The sequence below is a fragment of the Stegodyphus dumicola genome, chromosome 4 (assembly GCF_044657685.1).
Source record: "Stegodyphus dumicola isolate Sdum_Otavi_A_Nest chromosome 4, ASM4465768v1".
Lineage (NCBI taxonomy): Eukaryota > Metazoa > Arthropoda > Arachnida > Araneae > Eresidae > Stegodyphus > Stegodyphus dumicola.
Genome location: NC_140771.1, coordinates 99,025,917 through 99,049,125, shown reverse-complemented (window position 1 = coordinate 99,049,125; position 23,209 = coordinate 99,025,917). Strand labels below are relative to the sequence as shown.

General features: G+C 32.3%; 2 protein-coding genes across 2 annotated transcripts; one reads left to right on the top strand and one right to left on the bottom strand.

Annotated features, from left to right (window-relative positions):
- Window positions 1-27: 27 nt before the first annotated feature.
- On the bottom strand, window positions 28-12,280 carry LOC118191304 (pre-miRNA 5'-monophosphate methyltransferase). The gene is made up of 2 exons (XM_035362108.2): window positions 11,425-12,280; window positions 28-624 (listed from the first exon to the last, which is right to left on the bottom strand). The coding sequence occupies exons 1-2, from the start codon at window positions 11,611-11,613 to the stop codon at window positions 76-78; spliced, it is 738 nt and encodes a 245-aa protein (XP_035217999.2). The 5' UTR covers window positions 11,614-12,280; the 3' UTR covers window positions 28-75.
- On the top strand, window positions 11,636-21,554 carry LOC146997620 (uncharacterized). The gene is made up of 3 exons (XM_085814362.1): window positions 11,636-11,710; window positions 19,488-20,288; window positions 20,625-21,554. Exons 1-2 carry the CDS (start codon window positions 11,636-11,638, stop codon window positions 20,277-20,279), a joined length of 867 nt encoding a protein of 288 aa, XP_085670488.1. The 3' UTR covers window positions 20,280-20,288; window positions 20,625-21,554.
- Window positions 21,555-23,209: the final 1,655 nt, after the last annotated feature.

Sequence of the window (23,209 nt, the reverse complement as noted above, 5' to 3'; positions counted from 1 at the left end):
GGTTAAAATATTTTATAAATACTGGTATAGAGCAAAATAATTTAATGCTTCTTCATTATGGATAGGTATTTTACACTACATTCGCATTTGTAAGTTTTTCTTAAATAAATATAAATTTCGACCCCATGAAGTTTCACCAAAGCAAGCATGAAATTTCATATCACATTCAGACTGTAGAAATTTTTTAATATGTTCAGCAATTTCTTTTACTTGCAATTTTTTTATTGCAAATACTTCATGATTCAATCGTGTCATTCTCCTAACAGCTGCTTTGTAGCATTTCCATTCTTGGGGTTCTAGCAATACGAATTTAGTAATGTTAGACACAGTTTTAAGAAAATTATTCAAGCCATTATCACCATAATTTAAATGTATCCACATTGTTGTAGAAAAACATGTAATCAAGTCAAATTCAGTTCTGTTATATTTTTCAAGAAATGCAGTTAGTTGAGCTGTTGAATTTTCATCCATGATGTTGATTTGTTGATAAGTAACGAATTCAGAATATTGATTACTTTCATTACATCTAGTTATCAACATATCATCTAGATCGATCCCTAATACATACACTTCTCGTCCATCAATATTTGAAGTCAGATGAGAGTAAAGTCCAGCAGTTAGATCCTACAACAGAAAAATAATTTAAATGTAAAATAGTCTGTGAATACATTACATACATAATGTACAAATATAATACAGAATACGTTCTTGCAATTTTATTACACATATAATATATTAAAACTGTCAGAAAGTATTCTAAATATTAATCATTTTATGTATAAAGGGGTCCTGTAAACAATATATGAACTCTGCATATCCAATGCAAGTAAAATAAACTCTGTTATAAACATTATAAACTTTGTTATAAACATTTATTATCACTTTATTTGATTTTTACATCAAACAGCAAGTTCAAAATGATCAATTAAAAATAACATCTACAGTGAAATTCGCAGGTTCAAGATAGATCCCCCCCCCTTGAAAACAATGAAAATAATTCTAATAACCTGCAAGTTATCTATATTCTTTTGATTGTTTTCAATAGCAGTAATTTTGTTACTTTAAATGCAACAATCATAACATGCTCATATTATATTTATCATCCCTACTCAATACCCACTGTTATTAGTAAATCAACAGTTTATTTTAAAAGCTCTGGTGTTCTTTAATGCTTTGAATTGTTATGCCCAATGCAGTATCATAATTTTTCATTCACATATTTCTGGAGAACTTTGGATAGTAAGAAGGTTTAAAAGTTAAAATTTTTTTGGAAACTATTTATTAAGCAGCTAAAAGATTCATAATAACTACATAACACAATGATTAGATCACATAGTACTAAGATTACAATAATTATTAAATAAAATTACAGTAATTAGTTTTAAACAATTTTCTTAATTGTAAAAAATTCAAGTACTACAATAAAATTTTTGAGAAAAGGAGGGGCAGAGAATGCAAATATAACTGCAACAGGGGTCACATGATTATGAGAATGAAAATGATGAAGTTTGTGAGATTTTTTCCCTCTAATAAGGTTGCAGGCATATAATTTCAAGTTCCTTTTTACTTGAGCATATTATAGCATAATTGCATTATAATTACAATGAATCAGGGCAAGATGCAAAGCAGGTGCTCATTCCAATTTTTATAGCTGGTAAACGCAATCATTAAAAAGAAATTGTTACTGTGATAGCTTAAGAAATACCAGTGTTCTTTTATTTCTTAATAAACAGAGAGTAATGCTTTATAATATTCATTAATAAAAGTTTTTATCTATTATCAGAAAATGTTTCTACTTTTGCCATTATATGAGTGATTACTGCATCACTTGTATTATAGCCTGTGTCCATAAAATTATTGGTCTTTATTTTTAGAACTGTTGTTTATAGACATAAAAAATGTTTTAAATGATGAAAATATTCATGCTTTGGGATGTTCAAATTAAAAAAAAAATAAAAAAAAACATTTTTGGCTTGGTCCTTCATTTCCTGGATTTATATTTAGAAAAATTTGATACTAATTATAAAAAATAAAGTGCAAAACGTTTGTCAATTCCAATCTGCCTTGAGTTAATAAATAGATTACAATGATTGTGGAATATTTTTGAATTTATAATTTTGTTACAGTTGGTATGCCAAAAGAATTTTCACAACAAGTTTTCAAACCCTAAAAATATCGGTACTTTTCTGTACACAGCTGAAAAGTTGCAAAAAAGTACTCAATGCAATGCGGTATATTGCCAAAATAGCTAGGTGGCAACCCACAATGTTGCCAAAAGTATCTATGTGACAAGCCAGATACGTGCATAGCATGCTGGTTTTGATCAGTATGCAATGCAAGTTGTACAGAGCCAAGTTTGCATAGTTCTCTGATTTTTCTAAATGAAAACAGACTGCTGTGTACACGGGAAGAATAACAACACAAGAATAATTTCTTGAAAAATATAAGTTTTTTTTTTTTTTTTTTTTTTAAATTTTATTTTATCGGTTGATTGCTATTGTATGAAATTTTTAGTACATCCAGATTTTGAAAATTGCTCTTGCCTTTCATGTATTAGCTTCGTGAAAAATTAGTTGCCAGCGAGTTTCCTAGTGCTCCATACAGTCATCAATGAGTTCGCAACTTTTTAGTGCAGGTGTGGATAACCAAAAAGCACCAAAATACAGTATTAATATTCTCATGAAGTTCTATTATTTGAAAATTAATATCTAATAATCATAAAAAAATTCATTAAACTAGAAATATTTTTAATTTTTTAAATTGAAATTATTACAATTACAAACTGAAAATTATGTTACAAATTGGCTGTGTGCAAGTATTGAAATCTGCCAATGTTTTCTGGAATGCAAATTTTATAAGATTCTGTAAATAAAAATCTCTTTTTTAAAAAGCTTTATATTAACTTAAATTTCTCATGACAATCTGCACAGAAATTCTCATTACTTAATAGGTAAACAATAAAACACTTTCTTAACTGATACTTTATTTTTAGTTATGTACTAATGCAAATATTTCACTCTTCAATTTATGCATGATTCCTGAATACAATGTCTGAATTTAAAATGAAATATCTTAAATAATGATAAATAAGTAAAAATTAAATGAAAATATCATAAAATGATATGTGTTATCTAGACCAGAGTTTCTTGAGCTTTTTGGTGTGGGCATCCCATAATATTTACGAAACTTTTGCGGGACCCCCATAAGCATTGCGCAAATCCAACACACATGTGAGTGAAACTGTCAGTTTCTTCACTTGTAATGTAATATACTATTGTACTTTTAGACCATTAATGTAAATTTTTTAAAGTAAAATAAACATTTCTATTATTAAAAAAGTGTCAAAACATTTAATTTTTCTTTGTATTGCCTTATCTTTATTTTCAGATACATTATGTAAAAATATTTGGTTAAAATTTTTGTCGATGCCCTACTGCAGGACCAGCAACTCACAGTTTCAGAAACTCTGATCTAGATCATGAAACTGTTGCCAGTGGATAAGCCTTGAGATACTAACACATTCATAACATCTGCACTGTTGTTTGATGTAACATTGATTGATTTTTGATAAGCTATATCTTGTTTTTTGAATAAGGATATTAATTAGCTGTTATTGCTGTATATTTTCTTTCTTATTGAAAAGAAGAAAGATGATTAAAATTTGGGACTTTTCTTCTACGGAACAGCAGACACTGGATTTTTCCAAAGTTATGGAATCCTACTATCAAAAAAAGAGTATATTAATGAATGTGATATGGTCAGCTAAACACGGCCAACCAAACAGTAATTAGATTAGAATAATTACCTAAAGGAAGTTTGTATTATTAGTGTTCTAAACAGAGCCTCCAGTAAAATCAGAAAGTGTAATAATATAATAGAAATTGACAAAAATGAAATGCGAATGATGTAGCGAGTAAAATACTGATTGTTTATTAAAAAAAAGAGCTACCAGTTCATTCATCATTATGTGAGAATGATTGCCACAATTTTGGCAGTATCTCTACAAATTTTCAGGGTAAATGCTCATTTTATGGGTACTTAACTATTATCCCAAGCTCAATGGGATAATATGCAAGTACTCATGAAATGATAAATTTTAAAAAGTGTCATCAAAATTAAATAAAACAGTAAATTTAGTAATAAGACATATTAGTATTACTCCCAATCGGATAAAACAGCTACCTCATTTGGGCTTCTTATAACATTTAAAGCTTTCTTACAGTGAAAGTTATCTTCATTACATGAATACAGATTATGAAAGTTCTACTTGAAATGATAACATAAGATTTTTCTGTTTCAGCTCTTCAAATTTTCTGTGTATTTTGCTTCTTCCAGAGGAAATGAGACATTAATTTTCTGCTATTAATATCAACTTTATAATTCTTAATAAAATACTCCAATAATAAGAAACATTTTTGTTAATATTATAATTAAGTTATACAGTGTGTTCGTTTAAAAACAGCTATGGAAAAAAATCATTATCCAAGTCTTGTATTTCTTACAGGTATGCAACAATATCATTATTTGAGTTTTGTAGGTATTAATTAATTTTATTGTTCACTTCTGTCCATTGTTAAAGTTAGTTTACATAACCTCTACACTTTCCCTAAAACAACTGAACAATAATGGGAAATAATAAAAACATAAGACTTCATGATTTTGTTCCATACCAGTTTTCAAATGGAAGCACAGTTGAAGAAAGTACTAGAGCTCATTCTATTTGAGGCTCTTAGTACTTTTATAATTACAGTTTCAAATGGAAATTTCTTGGTACTTAAGATTTCAAATAGAACTTTATCAGTATTGTAGCTCAATCTTTACCCTGAATTTAGAAATTTTAATAAGAATTTTAGCAAATAATTCTTTTTAGAAAGACTTAAATTAAGCCCTAAACTCGGAAATCTCAATGGAAAAGCAATTATGCATTGTGTTTCGTCTTTTCTATAAATCACTGCTTGATTACAACTATTATCATTTTTCTAAATACAGTCAAAAGTCGTTAATCCGAACCTCAAAGCTACAAACTTTCTGCGCATGCGTCAATGCATAATACCTTTACGCATGTATGTTTAATGTATAACGGACGGTATAAGCTAAGCTAAAATTATCTATTTCAGTTAATGTTGCAGATTGCGTTGTTCCTTAATCTTCAAATTGAATGCCGCTTATTATTTTTTGCAGACTGTTAGAGCAATTTTATAAAAGTAAGCTTGAACTTTCGATTATGTCAAATAGAATTTCCGATTCTGGAACTGCCAAACGATCTATCTACAAAGCGAAAGCATGTTTTGATGTCGATTAAAAAAAAAGTGGAATTGCTGCAAAAAAATGGACAAAGGTATATCCTTTGATTTTCTAACCATTCCGAAATCTGTTTATCAATTTCACGCTGCTCTGCGGGGGGGGGGGGGAGACATCACGGCGCGCAATGAACTGGAAGTTGATCTGTCAGCACTATCCTTATCTTCAGGGCAGATGTTTTTATTTTATTCAGCCTATAATTCCTTACTAAATGTAGTATTTCATCTCGATGTACTCCGTCTTTGATATGATTTAAATCAAATTCCTCGTCATTATAAATATCACGAATACACATCGAATAGTTTTCTGGTTGCAATTTTCTAATTTCGACTGTGCGTAATGTATGCTTTACACATGCGCGCGTTGAAAGAAATGTTTAATAAAGTAGATAAATAAATATTAAGCCTTTTTTTTTTGTAAGTTTTGATACGCTTTAGATCATAATTGCTCTTTATTTCATAAATTACTGTTTCATATTTTTAATTTTATAATTTCTGCATGCCATCTTACCAGATTTAAATTGATTATCTATAATCCGGAATCGCCGAAGTCCCGACGAGTCCAGGTTAGACTTTTGACTAATATTTATTCCTTATCCAAATATAGTAATATCTATTCCCTATTCAAACAAGGAAATTTTGCTCTAGGAAGAATAAATGGAGTCAGCTACTTTCTTTTAACCTTTTGGTATATGTCACATTATTTTTTTGTGCGAGATCACATCATGTGATTCATCTTGAGCTACCAATAAAAAGTCCAGATAACTTTCAAAACATTTTATCACCCCTCCTAGCACTGGCCCTTATGTGAAGCTGTCGGTTGGTATAAAGGACATAAATAAATAATAACTCACAAAACTACAATAACTAACAATTAGGTGATTCGCTATTAATAAAATTTCCTGGAAAAAATTGAAACTGTTCACAGAAGTACTAGAATGAGCTTAAATTTTACTTGACAATTGACTAAATATTTATTGATCCTGCATAGAGTAAACTTAATATTAAATGGCATGCATCTGAAAGTAATCATGTGCTAAGAGAATTTAATTTTTTTTTATTTTAAAACAAAAATCTTGACAACATTATGTTCATAAATCTCTAAATTTGGATAATTTATACAGTACAAAGTCCAAGATCTGGACTCGCCAGAACTTCAGCGATTCTGGATATTGGATCATCAGTGACATGGCATGCAAAAATTATAAAATTATGAAATCATGATTTATGAAATAATGAAGCATCTATGATCTAAAGGGTATCAAAATTTACAAAAAAAAAAAAAAAAAAAAAAAGCTTAATATTTATCTGCTTACTTTATTAAACATTTCTTTGAATGTCAACTGTTGTTGTTGCTTCATTTTTTGTGCTTATACTTTCTCTTCAATTCTGTAGACAGACGTAATTTCTTGTTCAGTTACGAAGTTCCACTGTTCAAGTCCTGTAGTTGCTGCCTCAAGAATTTCGATTAATTTGTCAATCAAAATTTTTCATTTTCAATAACCTCTTGTCACTTTCTTCGATATCTGTATCAATATTTTCTAGATATAGAACCATACTATAGATTTCGCCGTCCGTTAATTGATTGATGTTTGAAACGGTTAGAGTAGACTGCGCGAAGTTGCCGTTTCATTTATGTTTTATTATGTTGTTTCATTTATGGTAACCTGAGTAGTTGAATGTTATGGAAACCCTATTATGACGTAATCGGTTGTATGATTGTGATACATTTTGAATCATAGGATGTTTTGTAAGGGCTTGTGGTGCGTGTTAGTTAGGAACTACATTGCTTGTTTTGTTGCTTAGTCTGTAGAATGGCTGAATGTAGTAAGATTAATTTGAAGTTTCTGTACGATTTGGAACAAAAGGGGAAAAGAGCATTAATTGACTGGTGTGTAAATGATGGTCTATTTAGTAGCCATTTTCAGGACTGTTCGGAACTACAGAGGATATTTTTTACTCTTATTTTTGTGAATTTATGTGACGAATCGATATACAGATTCAAGCTCAGATAATTTTAGGAAATTTTTGGATGCTGTTAAGGAATTTCGTGTGCCACAGACTGAAGACAAAGAAATTTCTAAATAAGGTAAGTGGATATTTGCTTTGTGTAGTGCTACGCATAAGAGGTTTTTCCTTTTTTATGTTATTTTATTGTTTGGTTTAAGATTTAGTTTATTGATATTATGCATTTTTTTGTTTGTCTCTACTGTAGAACTGGGTGCTTCTTCGACTTTTTAAGTGAAAATATATCGATGTGTACATGGACAAAGGGAGTGTGCAATGACAAGTTTATGCACTTCTCTGATTTTTTTAAGTGAAAATAGGTCAATGTGTATATGTATAAAGTCAAGGGTGTGCACAATGCCTAGTTTGTGCAATTCTGTAATTTTTTTTAAGTGAAAATAAGTCAATGTGTACATGGATACAGAGTTTGTGCAATTCTTCAACTTGTTATTTTGTCTTTGAGCAGTGGCGATTTTTGGCGCTAAAATTGCCCCTACACAAAGCCAAGATAACAAGTCAAAGAATTGTACAAACTCGGTATTCAAGTGCCGCCAAAAATTGCAAAGGGGTGCCCATAAATATACTTTTACCATTGGAACACTGCCATCGCAATGAAAAACTTCTGTTATGTCATCTTTACTTATTACTGCTTCTCCACATTTCTTTACAAAATCTATTAATTGGAAAAGCAGATATGCAGCCAGATTATTGATCACACAAAGTTATGCTCAAATGATTGCTTCTTCAATAACAAGGTATTTTATTCAGTACTGAAGTGAAACTAAGAATCTCCACATGCTTTCTTACAGGGGAAAAAATCAAATGTGTATGTGTAAAGCATAAAAATTTTTTTGGGTGGTGTTAAGGTCCGGATATTGGATATCTGAATCTCGGATTTTGTACTGTTTTAGGAAAAACTGGGAATCATGTTGCATAACTGTGTGCCATCTTAAAAGGTGCTGGAATCTTTATGACAGTTGGCCACTGTTCACCAAGACAGAAACCTCCACAAGGGTGCTTTGGAAAGAAGTGGCTGCAAGCTTATGAAAAGCAATTTTTAATTTAAAGATAATAACCTTCATAAAGATTCTAGTTTTATATGCTCATATGGGTTCCCCCCTAATATTTACTCTTTTTTATGGCAACACTAGTCAAATCCATTAGCTTGTTCCTTTCTGTCACATAAAAATAAGAAAACACTTAGACTTTCAGAAGCAATCAAATCCATTTTCATGCACAATCTAACACAGCTTTTTTCCATTGCAACTTAAAAATCGCAAGAAAATCAGCTGTACTTTCAGTGATCTTTTTCATAACTAATGCAGTTTAACAGTAACTAGACTTCTAAACTATTATTTACTTTCTATTTATTTAACCAGATTAATTCATGTTCCTAAAACTGTACTCTTTACCTGCGAAACAATGAAGTATATTAACTGTATTTCAGTTAGTAGTATAGTTCCACTTGCAGTCATGTGCTTCTTGTAACTTATTTTTGTGGACCCATAACAGTTGTTACTGCTGTGAAGATGACTAATAATTTTCAGTATATTATGTGAATCAATTAATCCTCTTCCAGTTACAAGATGTGCAGTGATCGGTTACCTAGTTCGCTAAATAACCATAACCTTTTCCCACACAGGATTTGGTAATTACAGTATTTGCAGAAAACATAAGAAACATGATTGTTCCACATGACATCCTTAATGCATAAGAATGGTAACAAGCATCAATCATATTCAAATGAGCTGTTTTCTTTCAAATATCCCTCCTACCAAACTGAGTAAAAAAAAAACTCATTCATTAATCAATCTATTTCATCGCCAAATACAAATTCTTAATCCTTTCCCTTCCTAAACCTCTGGAATTATTCTAGAACTTATCATTCATTAATCAAATTTCTAAGCTCAAAGAAGTTTGCCTATGCTAAATCTCTGATTTTCTGCTCTCCTAGCACTAAGTTTCATACAAAAAATTTTAAAATTTCTTTGCTCCAGATGCTTTTCTGTTTTGATAAATAAAGATTGCAAATGTAGCATGTTTGTACCTCAGAAAAAATTTTGTTGCCAAGCAGTAGGCTAAACAACATTTCATGGAACCCATAAAGACATGTACATGTGACACAAGCTTAAGTTTTACTCTTATCACATGAAGCAACCAGTTTTCTACAGCTATATTTGTCATATCCATACTTCCATAACAGAGGATATAAATCAGTAATAATTACAGAAAGCTGGTATGTGTCTCAGAGAGAGTGGTATTGTTGCTGCTTGCAAAGTTCTTTTTTTATAAAATTTAAACAGAAAAAAAAAAAAGCAAGAATCAATTTTTCATATTATAACATCTTTATTTTTCTCTCTAGCACTCAATTTTTACTTTTTACTAAAATGGTAATTCCTTGTTGATTTCATTCATGACAACACTTCAGTAACTCTAGAATAATTACCGTATTTGACAACATAAGGCACACTTTTTTTCCTAAATATGGTCTAAAAAAAGTTATCTGCGTCTTATACGTGAAGGTAATTGCATTCAATAATTGTTTATTTGACTTTTACGAAACGTGAGAACTAAAAGAAACCACGTTATTGAAACTTTTTTCCTTGTGTGTGGCTGTCTAAATAAGGGTGCATCTTATATGCTGTCAAATACAGTATTTTTCATTTCATATGTTGCTATTGATGGTGAGTGAAAGTAGTAGTTATTATAATCAATAACAATTATTGCCTACAGTATCAACACTGAAGTCCTCAGACTCGATGACCAACCTCCATTAAAACTAACTAATTTTCACAAATCATTAAATGGCTCTAATGATTTTTTGGGTATATTTCTACAAATATAACAGAAGAAAAAATAATTGATTCAAAATCTATGTCATATTGAAATGTACGAAAAAACTTGTTTTTGGTCAGAAAAAAAAGGGATCTATTATCGCCAATGCTGGCGGTGTTTAAATTTACCAGGTTCTTTGCAGAAGTGTTTCTGAGAAAAGAATTATGGTACATGAAACACTATTCCTTTCAGGATCACTTTTATGAAAATCATCAGAGAAGTACCTCTTTCTTAAAGTAATTAAATGGTAATTAAGCTTCTAAATGAAATATTTAATTATCTCAACTTTTAAGATAAAGATAAGCTGATATAAAATGGTATTAATTATCATGAAAAAGGTAACATGAAACATCTAGATATAAGTATTATTTTACAAAACTAGACCGTAAAAAGGTATCAGATTTGAACATATGCAATAGAAATTTCTATATATAATAAGTATTTTTATAATGTATAACAGAAAGCAAAATTTTCGTGTGGTACAAGTTTATATGATTAACAACTACTATCATTCAAATAATTACCTATATCATATTTTAAAAAAATTTAAAATTTAACTTCACTAAACTAATAATACAATATAATATGAAAGCTTGTATCATCTGTTTCCATATGGTGCCAAATGTGGGTGCTGCAAAATATGACATAACAAGGAAATTTTTACATTTCCAGTTTTTAGAATTAACAAGTTTTGATTGCTTTGGATACTAAGTTATGAAGGAAGTCGGAAATTGCCACAATCATTTAGAACTATTACGCATTTATTAAAATTATAATAATATAATTAGTAATAAAAATAAAAATTTAGATATTATTTGAAAATGTTTATTGTTATTGAAACTTACAGTAAAATGCAGAATATGCTGACATTACGGAAACATTAAATAAACTTAAGCACTTTCTTACAATTTTCTATTCAACAACGCATCATAAGCATACCGTTCATATCTTCACGAATAAAAGGAACATTATTAGCATCGCATACGAATCCACCTGGGAATGATTCATTGTGTTCTGAGATACACTTCTACAACTGTTAAAATAAAACTCACAGCAACTATCATCGTTATCTAAAGTCGTCAACTAAAAATTTACATTTTTCTGAATGCTATATCACTAGATAACTTAAGGGATCATTATTTCATAGATTCGAGCATAGGAAAGGGCAAACGTAATTTTATCAGAACTTAAATTTATCAGAACTTAAATTCTAGTGTGAATGTTTTCTGTTTATATATGTATACACACAATCCATACTGCTTTAATACTAAACTATACATACACCAGCATTACATCCTATATCCAAACACACGATAGGATGAATATTTAATTGAAGTTGTGACAATAAATCTGCTGGGATGGCTTCCAATCTCTTTGATACAGAATTGAATGAATAATAGTTGATAAAATTTCCGAAACGTGCAGCACCAGGTTCAAATTTTGAGCTCTGAAAATTTTCAGATTTGGCCATTATAATTTCCTAATATTATATTATGATAAATTGCGGCAGCACAAACATTTGCAATAAAGAAAGACAGAAACCAAGGAAGTCGGGCTTTGACAAATCAGTTGTCGTTGTCATTTTGCGCACCTTAAGCAAAGTCTTTTCCCCCTGGAATTCGGTTTACCTAAGGCTCCTATATACCAGGCTGAATCATCAGGCATTCGCTATCCCAAGTGGGAGATTAAATGGCGGCTGTGTAGTTACGGTGCAACAATTTTTTGTGTTTTTTTTTGTGTAAAATGGGCGGATGTGCAGCTATTAATTGTTCAAATCATTCACGGAAAGGTCATACATTGGTAAAATTTCCTAAAAATGAAGAAAGAAGAAAAATATGGGTAAATAATTGCCGAAGAGACAATTGGAAACCTGGTCCAAGCGCTGAAATTTGCTTAGTAAGTATAATGTTAATTACGCCTTGATTTAGAGTTTATATCTTCTCTGATGTTTATAATGTGTAAGTAAAGTGAAATTCTTGTGTACAATAACCTAAGTATCTGCTAATTTCTGTAATAATAGCTATAATTAAATTAGTCTAGGGTTAATGTACCCGTCGCCAAACATCGCCAATGTGGATGTTTTGAATGTGGAAAAGAAATTTCTCTTCTAATATAAAGCGCAAATTTTGTTTTCCTGTGCTAATTGTGGAAATTATACTAATGTAACATGAAAATCATTAGCATATTGGGTAAAAGCGCAGAATAGGCTGCATCAACAAAGTTCAGTATGAGGAGCTGCGTGACGTCATTAAATGGGTGGGACTAAGCTTATGACGTCACAATGTAGTCTCGCATTTACACTACGTGTACTTTCTATTTTCTCTTAAAAATAACAATAATAAATTGTTTATTATTGTAAATTAATATCAAATTCTTTACTTTTAATTTACATTTATAACATTTAAGTTTAGGCGTTACTGATAATAAGTATAATAAATCGTTTATAAAATTACCATGATACAGTGAGCGAATTCTACCAATTATTAAAACGATAAACAACGTCGCAGTCTCTAATAGTTGTAGAGCTTCAATATTAAATTATTATTTTTTTATTAATTTTTTTATTTATACAAATAAACTATTTTTTTAATTTAAATTCATATTGTGGAACATTTCAATTTTATCATTTTTACAAATTACCTTCTTGCTACGTAACGACATAATTCCTTACATACCAATAATTAGACAATTTTCATTATTTCTAAAAATTTTAAACTTTACGTTAATAAAAAAAGAATATTTTTTATTGCATATGAACATCATTACACAGCTTTCATATCAGTTTCTAAAATTCCTAAATCACGCTATATTCTGTGCAGGCATGCTAGAATTCTACGCATTAATAAATAAAAAAATCTAATTTCTCAGAATGAAAGAAAATAATATAATAAAATAAATACTACAAACTTGGAACACTAAGCAATGCTTCACATACGCACACACACACATATTATTTGCAATTACGATACCAAACACTACGTATTAAAATATGAGGTAAACGTTCCTTCAAGCGTTAAAGTTTACAGTTTTGCTACTGTTGAGTCGATCGTCGGACTATCCATATATATCGTAAATCGGAAAGCGTTATAAACATATTAAAAATACAATTTAAATGAAAAATTATGTCTTAAATATAATTCACAATTAAAACAACAATACAAATTTAAAATACACAAACGATATGTTAAACATTGCACATAAATAAAGTCACATTACTCCTCGACATCACGCACAACCTCGTTTTCCCTTTTACTCAATGATCAGTGCACATCGACCTATTTTCACTTAAAAAACATCCCAGAATTGCACAAACTCCGCATCGCGCACCACATTGGCTTTGCCCATGTTCACATCGATCTATTTTCACTTAAAAAAAATCCCAGAATTGCACAAACTCGGTATCGCGCACAAACTCGGCATTGCGCACCACATTGGCTTTTCCCATGTGCACATCGATCTATTTTCACTTAACAAACATCCCAGAGTTGCACAAACTCGGCATTGCGCATCACATTTGTTTTGCCCATGTGCACATCGACCTATTTTCACTTAAAAAAACATCCCAGAATTGCACAAACTCGGCATTGCGCACCACATTGGCTTTTCCCATGTGCACATCGATCTATTTTCACTTAAAAAAACATCCCAGAGTTGCACAAACTCGGCATTGCGCACCACATTGGCTTTTTCCCATGTGCACATCGATCTATTTTCACTTAAAAAAACATCCCAGAGTTGCACAAACTCGGCATTGCGCACCACATTGGATTTGCCCATGTGCACATCGACCTATTTTCACTTAAAAAAACATCCCAGAATTGCACAAACTCGGCATCGCGCACAAACTCGGCATTGCGCACCACATTGGCTTTTCCCATGTGCACATCGATCTATTTTCACTTAAAAAAACATCCCAGAGTTGCACAAACTCGGCATTGCGCACCACATTGGCTTTTCCCATGTGCACATCGATCTATTTTCACTTAAAAAAACATCCCAGAGTTGCACAAACTCGGCATTGCGCACCTCATTGGCTTTACCTATGTGCACATCCATCTATTTTCACTTAAAAAAACATCCCAGAATTGCACAAACTCGGCATTGCGCACCACATTGGCTTTTCCCATGTGCACATCGATCTATTTTCACTTAAATAAACATCCCAGAGTTGCACAAACTCGGCATAGCGCACCACATTGGATTTGCCCATGTGCACATCGACCTATTTTCACTTTCAAAAAATCCCAGAATTGCACAAACTCGGCATCGCGCACCACATTGGCTTCGCCCGTGTGCACATCGATCTATTTTCACTTAAAAAAACATCCCAGAATTGCACAAACTCGGCATTGCGCACCACATTGGCTTTTCCCATGTGCACATCGATCTATTTTCACTTAAAAAAAACATCCCAGAGTTGCACAAACTCGGCATTGCGCACCACATTGGATTTGCCCATGTGCACATCGACCTATTTTCACTTAAAAAAACATCCCAGAATTGCACAAACTCGGCATTGCGCACCACATTGGCTTTGCCCATGTGCACATCGATCTATTTTCACTTAAAAAAACATCCCAGAGTTGCACAAACTCGGCATTGCGCACCACATTGGATTTGCCCATGTGCACATCGACCTATTTTCACTTAAAAAACATCCCAGAATTGCACAAACTCGGCATCGCGCACAAACTCGGCATTGCGCACCACATTGGCTTTTCCCATGTGCACATCGATCTATTTTCACTTAAAAAAACATCCCAGAGTTGCACAAACTCGGCATTGCGCACCACATTGGCTTTTTCCCATGTCCACATCGATCTATTTTCACTTAAAAAAACATCCCAGAATTGCACAAACTCGGCATTGCGCACCACATTGGATTTGCCCATGTGCACATCGATCTATTTTCACTTAAAAAAACATCCCAGAGTTGCACAAACTCGGCATTGCGCACCACATTGGATTTGCCCATGTGCACATCGACCTATTTTCACTTAAAAAAACATCCCAGAATTGCACAAACTCGGCATCGCGCACCACATTGGCTTTACCATGTGCACATCCATCTATTTTCACTTAAAAAACATCCCAAAATTGCACAAACTCGGCATTGCGCACCACATTGGCTTTTCCCATGTGCACATCGATCTATTTTCACTTAAAAAACATCCCAGAGTTGCACAAACTCGGTATTGCGCACCACATTGGATTTGCCCATGTGCACATCGACCTATTTTCACTTTAAAAAAATCCCAGAATTGCACAATCTCGGTATCGCGCACCACATTGGCTTTGCCCATGTGCACATCGATCAATTTTCACTTAAAAAAAATCCCAGAATTGCACAAACTCGGCATTGCGCACCACATTGGCTTTTCCCATGTGCACATCGATCTATTTTCACTTAAAAAAACATCCCAGAGTTGCACAAACTCGGCATTGCGCACCACATTGGATTTGCCCATGTGCACATCGACCTATTTTCACTTAAAAAACATCCCAGAATTGCACAAACTCCGCATCGCGCACCACATTGGCTTTGCCCATGTGCACATCGATCTATTTTCACTTAAAAAAAATCCCAGAATTGCACAAACTCGGCATCGCGCACAAACTCGGCATTGCGCACCACATTGGCTTTTCCCATGTGCACATCGATCTATTTTCACTTAAAAAACATCCCAGAGTTGCACAAACTCGGCATTGCGCATCACATTTGTTTTGCCCATGTGCACATCGACCTATTTTCACTTAAAAAAACATCCCAGAATTGCACAAACTCGGCATCGCGCACAAACTCGGCATTGCGCACCACATTGGCTTTTCCCATGTGCACATCGATCTATTTTCACTTAAATAAACATCCCAGAGTTGCACAAACTCGGCATAGCGCACCACATTGGATTTGCCCATGTGCACATCGACCTATTTTCAGTTTAAAAAAATCCCAGAATTGCACAAACTCGGCATCGCGCACCACATTGGCTTCGCCCATGTGCACATCGATCTATTTTCACTTAAAAAAACATCCCAGAATTGCACAAACTCGGCATTGCGCACCACATTGGCTTTTCCCATGTGCACATCGATCTATTTTCACTTAAAAAAACATCCCAGAGTTGCACAAACTCGGCATTGCGCACCACATTGGATTTGCCCATGTGCACATCGACCTATTTTCACTTAAAAAAACATCCCAGAATTGCACAAACTCGGCATTGCGCACCACATTGGCTTTGCCCATGTGCACATCGATCTATTTTCACTTAAAAAACATCCCAGAGTTGCACAAACTCGGCATTGCGCACCACATTGGATTTGCCCATGTGCACATCGACCTATTTTCACTTAAAAAAACATCCCAGAATTGCACAAACTCGGCATCGCGCACCACATTCGCTTTACCATGTGCACATCCATCTATTTTCACTTAAAAAAACATCCCAAAATTGCACAAACTCGGCATTGCGCACCACATTGGCTTTTCCCATGTGCACATCGATCTATTTTCACATAAAAAACATCCCAGAGTTGCACATACTCGGTATTGCGCACCACATTGGATTTGCCCATGTGCACATCGACCTATTTTCACTTTAAAAAAATCCCAGAATTGCACAATCTCGGCATCGCGCACCACATTGGCTTTGCCCATGTGCACATCGATCTATTTTCACTTAAAAAAAATCCCAGAATTGCACAAACTCGGCATTGCGCACCACATTGGCTTTTCCCATGTGCACATCGATCTATTTTCACTTAAAAAAACATCCCAGAGTTGCACAAGCTCGGCATTGCGCACCACATTGGATTTGCCCATGTGCACATCGACCTATTTTCACTTAAAAAACATCCCAGAATTGCACAAACTCGGCATCGCGCACAAACTCGGCATTGCGCACCACATTGGCTTTTCCCATGTGCACATCGATCTATTTTCACTTAAAAAACACCCCAGATTTGCACAAACTCTGCATTGAGCACCACATGGCTTTGCCCATGTGCACATCGATCTATTTTCACTTAAAAAAACATCACAGAATTGCACAAACTCGGCATAGCGCACCACATTGGCTTTGCCCATGTGCACATCAACCTATTTTCACTTAAAAAAACATCCCAGAATTGCACAAACTCGGCATTGCGCACCACATTTCTGGATCTTTAAAACTCAAGCTATGATTGACTTTCAGGTGCGCATACCCTTCGAACTCGAGACAGTCGTACGCTTTCCAACAATCGGATATAATAATCGATTCTGGGAGAACATTCTCTTTAATGATTTCCAGCAATGTTTCGGCACCTCTGTTTTCAAAAACTCTAAAGACGCATTTATCTGTTCCTCTCTCAACCAAACCAAAAACCCATTTTCCTTCGACTCTTTTCCCTCTATGATACTTTTGCTTGCCAAACTTGCTTTCGTCGATTTCGACAATGACACCTTCCCCACCCAACTTAACATTCTCCTTCAAACATAACTCCATGCATACTTCTCTACAAAAACTTTTCCAATCTGTCACCGTATTTTTAGCAATACGTAATTCCGTTCGTATAAAATCATTCCCGCACTTACCCAACCACATATAGGTAACTCGCAAAACATCACACATGCTCAATTTACTCTTCGCAAACCAGGAGTTCTTTCGAATTGATCTTGAAATTCGATGCCTACATTCGCCTCCAGTAACTCTGCACATCCACTCAAAACCGTCTATACGGTTTTTTCGCTCTACTAGTTTCATATTTGTTCCACAAATCGGGCACTTATACGATATTGCAATCAAACCTTTCTCCATACACCACTCAATAACACATTTTTTATCTCTTCGCTCCAACTGATAAAAGAAATCCAGATTCAAATACTCATCCATTCTGCAGTAAGCACCGAATTAAACACACTCATGAATAATCAAAACATTCTTTAAGCAAAAGAATTCTTTTCTGTATTTTCAGAAGTTACGGTTATAATTTTTAATTCATGCATTCAATATTTTCAATCGTTTGCTAATGATCGTTTTCAATCGTTTGGTATCTTAATAATACATTTGTGAGAGATAATTCGTTGCGCTAAATGCTAACAATACCACACAACACACAAAAGTAGATTTACAATTTAAAAAATCTCGCACAGAACATTATAAACCTACTATTTCAACTCAGTTAAAATATAATATAAGTTTTCTTTAAATACGAAGCTATAGCATACTTATAACTTGTTTTGAAGAAGAGGCGTTACCAATATTACGTCATAAAAAGGCGTGTCCAAGCATAAGAGAAGTAAACACAGCATCGACTGATGCAGCCTATTCTGCGATTTAGCCGCATATTGAAATTTATTAAAAAACAAATCATAATTTGGAAAGTCAAGATAAAATCTGAATGTTTGCTAAAGATATATGTAACATTATACTATAGTTGCAATATCGTTGGAATGATATATAATTTTTTTCTTTATTTTATAATCACTATTGTTAAAAAGTTAGATGAGTTTTTTATGCACGGTGCCCACTAATGTTTCTTGGTTAAAATAACTTCCAGAATTTTGACATTGACATCTGAAGTCAATAGAATAAATTGAATAGTATGAGACAAAATATATATAATCTGACTTCAATAATTGCAAGTACCATATATTTATAATCACAGTATTATACAATTTGGCAATGGAGTAAAGATTTAGAAATGAATGCAGAACATTCAAATAAGCACAGAAAACTTGTGAAACTGCATGTGTATTTTTCAAAAATAATTGTAGTGTTTTTAATGCATGTGTAGTGTTTAATGCATGCATAACAATCAAATAAATCTGCCTATAATGATGAATTTCAAAGGCCAAGCCAAAATCCTTTCATGAATTTGATACTTCTAAAGAATGTGATCTCGTCAAATTAAATCCTCATGACATTGATAAACAGTTATTACTGATATGTGTTACAAAGCAGATTTTTATACATGATAAATAATATTTTCTGAAACGTTATTTTGTGTTGTCATCTCTAAATAAGAAATTGCCTACAAATTCAAAAAGCTACTGAACTACGTTCTAGAGTTTTTAATAACTTTAATTGGATATGTCTGTAGGGATGTAATTTAAAAAATTGTCATTTAAACTGGCCTTGATGCTTTTTAAAATGCATGTTGGCACTGTGCTTCGAAATTAGGCCTATGTTTTGAATGATTAGAGAATTAAAAATTAAATATTTCAATTAAAGCAATAAACATTACTACAATTATAACAAGAATCATAGTCTGCTCTAATTATAAATGTATTTATCGGGCTAGTATCTTAAAAGTTGGGTGAAGTGAACTCATATTTTCTTATCTATTGTAAGAGCACTATAGCAAGAAATATCCGAGGGGTTTACATTTTTCTTACCAGGCAGGTTGACACAAGATGCGCTGGAAAATGCCTTTTCACAGATTAGACGAAAGTTGGGTGCAAAGCCTACTGCTTTGCAAGCCAAGAGAGCACTGAAATTAGTGTGCCTATCACAGTTCATTTCAGATATCAATAATCCAAATTATTATTCTGAAAGTGACCACAGCCTCTTTGATGCTTCTGAATTAGAGGTTGCTATCAGAAAGGAGGTCTTGCATCCTATCTCCAATTCTGTAGTGCCATCTACCCCTTCTGCAGTGGCAGTGAAACGTCGCTTGCCCCCAGCTGTGGAAGAAAATGATATACATTACATCGCAGGAGCCATATATAATAAGTTGTTGAAAAAAAAAAGCATATGTGAAAATTGTAAAACAGCTATGACCATTTCAGAGGACATGCTGGAACCTGACATACCCGAGCATCGCACAATTCTTACAAAACATAGCAATAAAGGTGGACTGAAGGTCATCTCTTCAGGAATGTATCAAATATGTAGGGAAGCTGAACGAGAATTTCAAAAATGTAAAGATGTACTCCTTCGTTTACAATCAGCCATCACAAAAGAATTAGTTGAAAGAATAATTGATAAATGTACGCATGTGGCCATGCCAGAATGCTGTAATCTTAAGAAAGTAATTATTGATAATTTTTTTATTACTAGATGCAAAGGCCTTACACAGCATCTTATCAACAAAAGAGCCCATAACGTTTCATATTCATCAGCATCGGCCAATAAGAAACAAAAAGTAAAATAATTTTAGAAGGTGTGTATGTTTTATATTAAATAATTTATGTGTTTTATGTAATATGTATTACTTTTTCCTAGGCTACGAGTATATAAATTTCTGTGTTTGATGTTATATATGTTACTTTCTGCTAGGCTATGAGTATATTATTATGGTATTATTTTCTTGTTTCTAATATATAGAAATATAGCATATTTTCCAGTATAAAATTTCAGTTCAGTTTTACTTAAAAGTATGGGAAAGCAGATTTGTTTCATGCATGATCTTTATAATACTGGTATGAAATGAATGAATTTTAATCTGTAAACAATTTTTTGTTAATATTGAAATGTGTTTCCTTGGGTACATTTTTAGGCACTTGTGGATCATGTCAGACAACATGCAATAGAAAAAAGATGTCCGTGTGCATAAATTTTTCATTGTGTTACTTCATTTTATCTAAATTTCAAGGATAATTCTTTTCATTTTTATATGGCATGTTATTAGTATAAAGGCTAGTGAAAATAAATTGGTATGTGTATCTGTTTTTGAAGTGTAATGCTTAAATAAAAAGATGGTGTGTGTTTCTTCATTTAAATAAAATTTCAAAGATAGTATTTTTCAGCGTTGTACTGTTTGTTATTTCTCAATGTAAAGGGTAACAAGGGGAAAAAAACTGGTATGGTACATCTGTTTTTTAAGCATGATAATTTTATTTATTTCTTTAGTGATGCATATATATATAGAGAGAGAAGGTATTTGGTCCAACTGAAGTTATAATAAATCTAATTTTACTAGATCTCTCCCTCCCCTCAGGTGTAGAAAATTTTCAAATGCAGAAAGTTTATTTGCAGAATTAATTCATTTCTGATAAACTTATTATCATTAATTTTTTATATACCATGTTATTAAGTTACACGTATGACTACTGTGTAATAAACTTGTATTTAGGGCAAAAAATTAACTGTTTTGCAGCTGGTGACTAATATCATATGCTTCTAAGAATATTACTTTAACTTTTTTCATAACTTTTGTATTTCAGGAACATGAAACTGTTATTTTGATATACTTAAATAATAAAAGTGTGTATCTGAATCAATTAATGGATACAAATATTTTACAGTTATTTTTAGAAGATATTTGCCATATCGCTTCTAATAATTCATAAAGTATATTAAAATATAGGTAAATAATTTGGTGCAGAATTCAAATTTAGGGTTTGAAATATAGTGAATCATGAGACTAAATGATTTTTATTGTCATGATTTGCCTGGGCTTAAGAATGTACTTTTCGCCCGGTGGAAATTGTCATCAAACTGTCCTGAACAGGCTTTTTGTTGATAATAACTTCCAGGCTTATCAGTACCTCCTTTTGAGTGGAGGGTATACAAATATAGTACCCAATTTAAATTACATTGTGATTGTAATAATATTGTGGTATTAAATAAGTGATTATAATTACAATTTAGATAATTGCTTTGTAATTATATTACATTGTATCTGTGAACTCTTAATTTCATTACTTTATGCAATTATGTTGTAAGTGCATCATCTAATTGCAATAATATAATCTATTCACAATTACAAAATAATTATAAATGCAGTTACATCTTAAATAGAGGCCATTTTAATACTTTTAAATTTTTGCAAGATAACTTCCCATTAAGGTTCATTTGGAGGAAACTATGCAAATACTAAAAAAGAAGTTATGTTAAATTTACATATTTTGTACAGTAGTTTCTTGTTATAATGCTGTTCAATATATCTTCAATACTTTTGTAAATTTAACGACAGTCTTTGCAGTTACTGTGGGGCTTTAAAAAGAAGTTTCTTAGTTATGCTTTCTAATAAGAATGTGTTAAAAATTAAGTATTATGTATAATAACTAACAATTAAAAAAACTTGACTGCATGAAAATGCTGTTGCTGTGTAAAATAAAAAATAAGCTTTCTTTTATGCTTTGAAATGAATTACATGTGGTTAAGTCGTCCTTTTACAATTTAAGAATGTGGTTAACACACATTCTTAAATTGGACAGGTTTTATCTAAATTATTAGTATAAAATATATAAACTATGAATTATTTTGTAACATAACTCAAATTACAAAATTCATTCTATATACGTTCAAATTTATTATCTTTTGTGGAATAACTGTTTTTTAATTTAGGTAAAAATTGGATTTTTAGAAATATTACAAATACAATGCAACACAAAGGTGATCTGATTGGAGAGGAAGGACTTTTTATTACGGTTTCTAGTTCGTATTTATATTACATTTGGTGAAAGTCATCCAAAACACAGAATGCTGTACTTTCTTCTTCCATATATGTTATGAAATATTTCACACATTTAAAAGAAAGTGTTTCTTCAGAGTCTTGCACAATTATTTCCATATACCTCAGACTAAAATGACAACATATTCTTAAGTTATTTTTTTAGTATGAATTTACAGTGTTTTTATGGAAATTTTTGTTAAAATGTCATTAAGATAAATTTATTTGCACACTCTACGCTTTAACTATTTCCCCATTTGACACTATTGAAAGTTTTTATTCATATCTTATTTATTTTAGTCTGCTAACGAAACTGAAACATCTAAAGAATAAGTTATTTTGAATATGTTTACAAAATATACGCGAAATTTTTATTTAAGTGAAAACGTCTATATACTATTCGAGAATTAATTAATTATCCGAAAAGTTTATGTGCGCTGAATGCCGCGCGTCTATAAAATAAATCTTTAAAAAAAAAACAGCAGACATTCAGCCAGCGTGTGCGATAAACGCGCCAAAATTGGTAGCGCGTTCCCTTCCTCGCCAAGAGAGAAAAGTTGGTGATTCAGCCTGGTTTAGAGGAGCCTTAGGTTTACCAGCTAGAAGGGATTTGCGATTTTTATTATACTCTGTAAAGCTTGGCTTCCCTTTGGCGTCCTGTGCTCCTAAGCATACGCAACGAACTT